The sequence below is a fragment of the Anguilla anguilla genome, chromosome 12 (genome assembly GCF_013347855.1).
Source record: "Anguilla anguilla isolate fAngAng1 chromosome 12, fAngAng1.pri, whole genome shotgun sequence".
Classification (NCBI taxonomy): domain Eukaryota; kingdom Metazoa; phylum Chordata; class Actinopteri; order Anguilliformes; family Anguillidae; genus Anguilla; species Anguilla anguilla.
In genome coordinates this window covers 33,799,324-33,808,473 of record NC_049212.1, presented here as the reverse complement: position 1 = coordinate 33,808,473, position 9,150 = coordinate 33,799,324, and the positions used below count along the sequence as shown (strand labels likewise).

The 9,150-nt window shown below is 42.3% G+C and overlaps 1 protein-coding gene across 1 annotated transcript in view; it reads left to right on the top strand.

Annotated features, from left to right (window-relative positions):
- The first annotated feature begins 6,274 nt into the window (after positions 1 to 6,274).
- Positions 6,275 to 9,150, top strand: part of foxo1a (forkhead box O1 a) — a 45,969-nt gene continuing 43,093 nt past the window's right edge. The window contains 1 exon segment of the mRNA XM_035384688.1: positions 6,275 to 7,210. Coding sequence (XP_035240579.1) covers positions 6,629 to 7,210 — 582 coding nt within the window. The 5' untranslated portion in view covers positions 6,275 to 6,628.

The following is a 9,150-nucleotide window of genomic DNA, read 5'->3' as shown; positions in this document are numbered from 1 at the left end:
CACATTCCTGACGGGGCCCGAGCGCTTATCAATCAACTGCTAATTGACAGAAACCTTAGCCAACCGAACCGAAAATACCCGCAGTCCCTTCCTCTCCCTTTTGCCGTTTGCACTTTGCCCGTGAGTGCGACTGGAGTTCTCCTGGCACTTCTTCTCGTGTGCATCGTATTCCTGGCCGCAAAGGAAGCTGTAAATTTGTTTGGCTGTCAGAAGCGCAGACAGTGTGTCACACATGTCAGGAGTAGATTCCTGTGCACGTCTGAGGACTGATGTGCACTTGAGGTCAGCGGGGATCACATGCTCTATCAGAGTCTATTTAACGCTGAACTTTTACTCTGTACTTACCTTGGACAAAAGCAATCTTTGCCCTGTATCAGAGCCAGTTTAACACTGAACCTTTTCACTCTGTACTTACCATGAGGAAAAATAAGTTTTGGAGTGGGAGTAGAGGACTTTTGTTATCAAGAATATCCAGTTGCAGGATTAACAGGTAAAGAACTGGAAATGATACAGTAAGTGTAGAACTGATGAATGTAGTGCCTGTACAGTAACACATTATCCAGGGCAAATTTAATAACGTACCTTTTGCAAGTTGTTACACGTTGCTGATAATACTGTATATGTGCAGTACAGAGTACACATTATACTATATCCAAAGTTTGGGTTAAGGCTTTTTAAAGTAGGTCATAAGAGCAGCCCATTTCGATCTGAAGCTGCAGCCTTCAGGTTAAAAATCCAGTTTTATAAACGCTCTGTACCACTCTATTCCAGCCCCTCATATTGTCTGTTTATTGATAAAAGAGTTTGTGCTTCCAGTATTTGTAAAAAAAAAAAATTAAAAAAGGAAATGATTATTATTATCAACAACAATAGACTGGTGACCTCAGTCTGATTTCTGATTTCCCTGTCACTCTCACTTTCTCCACTTTCTTTTTTAGCATGACCTAAAAAGCAGGGTCCAGATTCCCTCTTCTGTAATCCTCTCTGTGCTATTCCTTTTTTTTTTCTTCTTCTTCTTCATTTTAACTCCAGAAGTATGAGAGGTAATGTTTCTGTCTGCTTTCCCCGTGCTACTGCAGTGATGATCTCAGCGGACTCTCTGAATGAATCCTGGAGTTGTATATTATTAAGGAGGACTTGGAATGTTGTAGCTGTAACAGTATTGTAAAGTTCCAGCAGTGATTCACATTCTGCAGCTCAGACCAGGACTCCTTCTTGTTGAAATGTTACTGCACTGTTTTCAAATAACACTCCAGACTGTCCATATAAGACAATACAGTAATATACTGTAAGCATATTGAAAAAGGGGCATATTGGATTGCAGTTTCTCCCCAAATAGCCTCACTGGTCTAATTTCTGGGCTTAATTAGCCCACACCACCTGGAGACCAAGGAGTGGGGAGACAGGTACAACCTCAGAAGAGCTGCTGTTCCCCTAGTGTGGAGTGGTCACCTCTGGCTGCTAGAAGGATGAGCGAGGAGTGTGTCTGCTTGCTGTCCCATGTAGGCTGGGACACGCCTGTCTGCCAGCCCGTCGTCATCCTCCTCCTCCTCTTCATCTTCCTCATCCTGCTCGTCCACAGGCCAGAGAGGGATCAGCGGGTGGGATCAGGAGGTGTTTTTCCATCAGTTTTGGGGCCATGTAGCATGGCTGGTGGGGCAGCAGTGTTGGATAAGGATCAGCAGTATCTTGGGTTTTTGTCATCTGTGAAGTATGCGCTCATTTTTTTTTTTTATTGGTCTAGTAGCGAGCTGTCTGTTTTTAATAATTCGGTGATGGTGCTCTTTTTTCTGTCTGTTCATTTCCTCTTGTTTTCCAGCTGCTGCTGCTTTCATTACAACATTTTTAGTTCTGTGACAGACACAGCCAGTGGTTGGAAAAACACAAGAAAGAGGTAAAGAAAGCTGTCTGTTAAAATCTGTCTCATCTAAGAGCAGTCACAGCGTGGAGAGGGAAAAGTTCAGCGTCAGCTCACCTGGCACCAGCCCGTTTATCTGGTGACTTTCCAGATGTCGAAGTGAAACGAAGCTTCCATGGTGTCCAAGGCAAAACTGCTATGCCAGGAACAAGAAGTTCTGCTCTGCTGGATGGCGCCCTTTTATCTGATGTTACAGCCCCTGAGGGTTCAGAAAACCCCTGATGTCAGCTCAGATTTTGCTATTTGACTTTCTTCCACAATCGTTTGCCTGCCTTATTGCTTGTGTGCGGTGTATTGCCATTCTATAAACATGTGCCCGATTTGCAGAGCGTCTGAGATGTGGATCTTTTTTTCGTGTTTTTGTTCTCATTAAGGGGCAAAGTGGTTGAACAATATTGGTCTTGTGACCTGGTTGGAAGTTCTCTGTGGGTTACCTTGGTTACAAGTGGTCTTGTGACCTGGTTGGAGGCTCCGTGTGACTTACTTGTGGTTTTGCGACCTGGTTGAAGATTCTATGTAGGTTACCTTGGTTACAGGTGGGACCCTTCTGGAAAGTGTCCCACCTGTGACTGGAAAAAAAAACCAACTGGTGATATATGAAATGTAAGTAATGACGAAGAGCATTTACCAAGCAAATAAATGCATAAACAGCCAAAACATAAATGCTCATCGTCATTATGTACAGCTAATTTACATGTCAAGAGGGAAATTAAGCTGATACACTTTCATCACACACAGACTTCATGCACTGGTAATGCATTCAACCAAACAGTGTCATGTAAATGTAATGGAAAAAAGGTACTCTGAGGTTTAGACCTATCACGTGTTTCAACAAAATGTTATTTTAGCAAAACATTTTCTAAATTGTTACTACTACTACTACTACTACTATAATAATAATAATAATAATAATAATAATAATAATAATAATAGTTATTTACTTCATTTATTTATTATTTAGTGGCAAAAACAAGCCTTTTTACATGGGTTGACCACAAGGTGTCAGTATTGTCTATGAATTGGTGCTGAACTCAGCGATAGCAAGAGAAGAATGACTGAATGCGTCCGCGGTTTATGAAGTCATTTGTACCCTGGAGTTCAGGAATTGTTCCGGCAGCATAGCTAATTATACACAGCTTGTAGACACTCAGGTGTCAGGAGTAAAAATAGAGAAGGATCATTAGGAACCGTCAGTGTGTGACAATCACATTTGTAGACTGATATTAAGAGCTCTTAGGTAATTGCACAGATTAGGATATTAACTACAGTAGCAGAGATGCTACAACCAAGGGGAGTCTGGCCACCTCCCCTGTTTTTTGCTCACTCTGAGGTCTTGGAGAGTTGTTTTTTTTGGGGGTGGGGGGGGTGTAGTCTCTTCTATGACAGCTTTTGGATGATCTCTGAGTAATGGCCTTTTCAAACACCCTGTATTTTGCACGCCTGGCTCGCCTGGAGTGTCAAGCCTTCCCAAAGACAGGCACAGCAAATGACATCTGAGCTTTGAGTGTGGCGGCTATAATTGGGAGATCAAACTTGTTTACTCTTGTGCGTAGACTACCACATTTACACGTAAACACCACTACAGGACAAAAAAAAAAAAAAAAAAAGAGATGAGAAAAGTCTGCTTGAGAAACAGGGGATGACAAGTGAAAGAGTGTTTTTTTTTCTTCTCCTTTCCTCTTCTCTGAGAAATACGCATGAAAAAAGGGTTCAATTTGCAACATCTTTTATTTTGTCGCTATTGCCGTGTGGGGGGGGGGGGGGGTGGCCATTATTTGGGGGATAAAATCATTATTAACAGCTAGGTCATTTGAACCCGGGCTTTGTTTGGAAGAAAGGGGAACCTCCACGTTAAAACGCTGATGAAGAGGAATGTGGGATCGAGCTGTGGCCGGCGGCCTGCCGCCCCACACCGTACCCCCACACCGCACGGCACTCTGGCACGGCAGCGACCGGATAGGCCTGGAAAACCCCCGTGCGCGGTCCCACCGATTAGCTTCATCCTGTGTCAATACCAGGGGGCTAAGAATGAAAATTCACACACTTGTTCGTGCTCCAAAGGACAAGCGAGCATTTATTTTCCTGCATACAGTGGTTCACGTTTTTTGACCCAAAGGTATTTATCGAAAATTGGTTCTGCTTTGTCAGGTGCTGAAAAAAGAATTACAGATCAAAAGGTAAACCACCATGTGGCGGAATAAAATGTTAACTTTATCTTTTGAGGACAAATAAGTTTGTGGATCTTCATTCATTTGGAGCATGAGCTGGCTTACGTGTATGAGATATTTCATTTTTATCTCCTGATATGATATTTTCACTCCGCTATTTACACTAAGACCTTTTGGAGTCTGTCCATTTATTCTCTTCCAATGCAATCAATTCCTAACTGGCAGGCTTTTGGATTTGACTGCAGACATAGGAGAGTGATTGGGATCTTTTCCAAAAAGAAAAGAAAATGTTAAAAAAAAAAAACTATATTGCTAGAGCTTTTTTCATTCTCCATACCAAAGATTCAACTTAACATCTTCACTAACTCTATGCAGCTGGTGGTAAAACCTTCCTTTAGTTTTATATATTTTTAAAAATTATTAATTCATTAATTAATTAATAAAGTGACCAAACTTGCCACCCAGCAACCATTTTTCCATTACAATTTATCTGTAACAATGGTTGCCATTATGTTGCACACAGTGTTACCATCTGCAACTGGAAAATGCAGTATACAGTAGTGCTCGTGACCAGATGACGGTCACAGCACTAGTTACGACGTCACAGAAAAGTAAATCATGATCCAACAGATGACCAGGCTATGTGCTGTACTGATTACGATACATAAATACAGCTGTTTAATTTCCTACAATTTAGCAATGGGCTTGCAGATCCTGTATTAGCTAGGGCTCAATAACAGGTTCAAATGATGCCCTGATTAATTCTCCTATTTACTTGACCAACGAAGTAACCATATATGCGCATTTATAGACACAGTCAAAACACTGCAATCACAACTTCCACAAATGATAAACACGCTGGACCTGCCAAACTGCAGTAGATCCCTTTGGTGTAGGCTACCTCTCCCAGACGCGCATGTCCACACATTAGCCAACTCTCTAAATGTAATAACTATGATCATCAAGATACCCAAGGAAAAGTTTTCCTTACAATTTCTAGATTTCATTAGATTAAATTCTTGGTGGATTACTATTTCCTCAACAGACAATATTTTCTTTTAGCTGCAGGTTTATTAGTCTAAATATTTTTTTTAACTTGTAGGTATATGACGCTGAGCTCAGCGCTTTCACATAATGTGCACTTTGACGCATGCACAGTATGCTGTAGCACAAGTTTGACATTCGGTGCGAGCATTTCTTTCGTACTATTCTAGTGTGGGCCCTGCTATGGAATACCGCGATCAGTAAACTGTCCCGACTATAATCCTGTTGGCCACACTGAATTCCTGAACCGTGCCGGGGAAGGACACGGGGTGCAGGACAAAATGTTACCTTTCAATTCAAGCAGCTAGCGCTGTAGTTAGCCAGCTCAGATTTTAGGCACGTATTTTCATTTTCTTACCAAGCACCGAACTCCACCAAAATGAATAGGCTACTGCTACTGAAAATGAAATTAAAGGGGGAAAATGCATTGTTTGCTCTTAGTTGCGTTGGTAATGGTTGGAGTAAAGGTTGATAAAGCGATGCCTGTTTAGCTAGTCATACAAGTGCATATAAAACGACTCCGCTAATAACTTAAAATATAGGCTACATAATAGCCAAAAGTAGGCTACTGTACTTCAGCGTATTTAACAAAGTTGTCCGAAAAACTGTCACGGCGTTCATCAACATGAAATACTTGAATTATTTTCCGTTATTGATGTTGTTTCCGCTAGCCGACATGATCATTACTAGTCTATAACAAATATAAACAACGATTTATTAGAAATGGTCCCTTTCCATACCGCGGCTAGCCTACTGTACTTCCATGCCCCCGTATTTTGTTTATACTCCAGCGAATAATAACCTAGTTGTCAGAAAGCCCCCACCCACAAGTTTTGTAACTCATCAATTTATCGATGTTTTGCTTTTGACTTCTCACAAGGCTTTCCAGCCAAACAAGCCTACGCACTTACAGTTTGCTATGTTGCCGCTGTAGAAGCTATTAGGCAAAAAAAAGTTTTGGAACAAGACAAAAAAGAAAAGAAATAGTTGACAGCAAAAATAAGAAGGAAAAAAATGAGCAAAAAAAGAGCGCTGTTTCACTTGTTAAACGACTGTCATTGGCGGTCGCATGGTGTCACTCAAGCACGGGGTGGAATCAGCTGACTTCTGATAGTTCCAGCAACACCACAGCGCAGTAGAGCAGATCTACATTCAACAGGCTACAACTACGAGTGACAGGCATGGTACGAGAAGAATACCAATAAAACTGGATTGTGCGAGAAAAGAAACACAACTAACTGCTTAAAAATAGACTACTGCGAGAAGAAACTCTTGGAACAGGGGTGTTTGTGACATCTTATTAATAATCTACCGGTTCAATCTCTTTTTTGACTCGTTTCGACTGTAGTGTAAGTACTAATGTAGCTCGTCTCTGGAGTGACGAAGTTTGTTGTCGTTCGCTTTTTTGGTTTATTTCCTATCCTTGTTGCGCATGACTAACTCTTCTTCTCGGAGGTCTATGTGAAAGTTGGATTGGTATTATTTTTTTGCTGGTATTATGGCCGAAGCAGCCCAGCAACCTTTGGTGGAGATCGACCCGGATTTCGAGCCACTCTCACGGCCCCGGTCATGTACCTGGCCACTGCCGCGACCGGAGTTCATCAACCCGGCCAACTCGAATACATCCTCGCCGGCCCCTTCCGTCAAGCAGGAGCCGAGTGGCAATGCAGATTTCATCAACAACCTTAGCTTATTAGAAGAGACCGAAGACTACCCGGAGCAGAAACCCCTCGTCTTGTGCAATGATTTCCAGTGCCAAGAGACTTGCATCCACCAACAGGCACAGCAACATCAGCAACAGCATCCGAGTCCCCAGCTCCCGCACCAGCAACAGGTGTCCCTGCTCTCCTCCCCTGTCGGCTCTGCCTCCTCAGTGGCCGCGACCGCCGCCGCTCAGCGGAAGACCAGCTCGTCCCGTCGCAATGCCTGGGGAAATATGTCTTACGCCGACCTCATCACAAAAGCGATCGAAAGCTCCCCGGAGAAGCGCCTCACCTTGTCACAGATTTACGACTGGATGGTGAAAAGCGTGCCCTATTTCAAGGACAAAGGCGACAGCAACAGCTCCGCAGGCTGGAAGGTATGACCCGAGTTGTAGGCTAAAAGTCTCGTAGGCTGTTCTGCGGGTCGAGTGTTTACTATTGAGCTCGTATAGTGCACCGGTCCATCATAGGCAACAGGTGTTGATTCAGAGTTTTCCAAGTAGGCTATGTTTCACATTGCCTACCACCATACCATCATTATACGTTCTACCGTATGTTATTGTCTTTCAGATGGTTGCACATGCATATAGGTAGGCTAGCCTACACTGAAAGCGAAACATCGACATGTATTACCCAACACTGATTTCGCTACAGACTGTAGCGTAGACCCGGATCGTCGTGATTTGCACCGTTCCAACTTTGAGCTGAGCGCGCGATGTTTGGGCGCTTAACCTGTTCCGGCACGGATGAATTTAGCTTACTTTGCTGTGTAAATAGGCCACCTTAAATACAGAAACGCCATATTTTATAGTATACAGAGCATTGCAATCGTAATGTAAAGACAATTTAAAACATTATTGTTGGGTTTCTGTTCTTTTCTAAAGCTGAGGGAGGGACATAAATGACGAGAGTCAACTTGGCGATATGAAATCGGCGCGTTCACTTTTAGAACTTCGTTGCGTGTAATCAGAAATAGCAGGCTCTAGCTAGTGCATAACGCTCGTAGTTGTTGGTTGATGAGTGTATGCCGCTGCTTAAAAGTAGTGATTACCAACTTATTGTAATCATTATGCATATAATATAATTTCTTTCGGTAAAAGTGAGCTAATTAAAATTTTTTTGTATGAATCGTTTTTTCTTCAGGAAATACGTCTGTGCATGCTTTTGAGTTGGAGGGTTACGCTGTGATGCGTATGATGCGTTTTTTCGTATAGGCTAGAAATTAACGGCTAAATAAATTGCACTAATAAGAACAGGACTATAGTGCGTGTGTGTTAGAATAAAAATGTGTCGTGATATAAAGCATAGCTTTGAAGAGTAGCCGCTGGTATGCCTTATAACTATTCTCAGCGAAGAGAAGGTGGGTTTGGGACAGAGCAGTATTGCATGTGGCTTTTCTATAGGAATACGTCTCCCGAGTTTGGACTGAAATGAACTGCCGTACGCTACTTGTATGCTGTACATGTATTTCAGAGTTGGGGGACAGTGTAATTAAGACCAGTTCAGGAAATTAACTGACATTCAACTAATTAATTGAAAAAAATGCAAAAAAAAAAACTATCATAAAACAGATTTTCTTCCAATTTATGAATTGAATTTCAAGCATTTTCCTGAAATCAGCATTCTAGAAACTAGATTTATTTCTATTACCAGTTGTGATTGTTACATCAGCAATAGAATGTTCGGTTTAGAACATTCTAATCACATATTTGTGATCTTATGCCTTCAAGGGGTAAATGGACACCAACTCTGACATGCATGCACAAGAGTATGTAACATGGTGATCAATACCATACAGGGAGTCGTGTCCCTCTCTGCATTGGTGAACCCGGCATTAATGTGTGTTCCCATACAGTGAGCTATTCCTGCATTCACAATCGTCTTTTTGAAGACGTCTCAGGTTTACTGAAGCCTTTTTTTTCAGAGCCTCTCGCTGCATTATGTTTATTCAAAATGACGTTGAGGTGCTAATTTGCAGTCTGCTGACAATGCTCTCCAGGCGCTTGTAATTACTATAATAAAGAGGCAATTTATTCTTACACAAACGCATATTTAGAGGGAGAATGATGTTATTGGAGTGCTTATCGTGGCTTTTAAGTGGCAGTAGAGCAGGCCCATATCAGGTATGCCTCCGTACACCTAACATTTGGTGAACTGCACCTCTCCGTGTGACCACCGTTGTTATGGCCACAGCCGACCAGGCCAATCACAGACACGCATTAACCATCCATTGGGAACCACAGATCTATTTGCATGGATGGTGGTTATGTTTTTTTCACCCCACATAATTCAAGACGTGCATATAGTACGGTGGAGT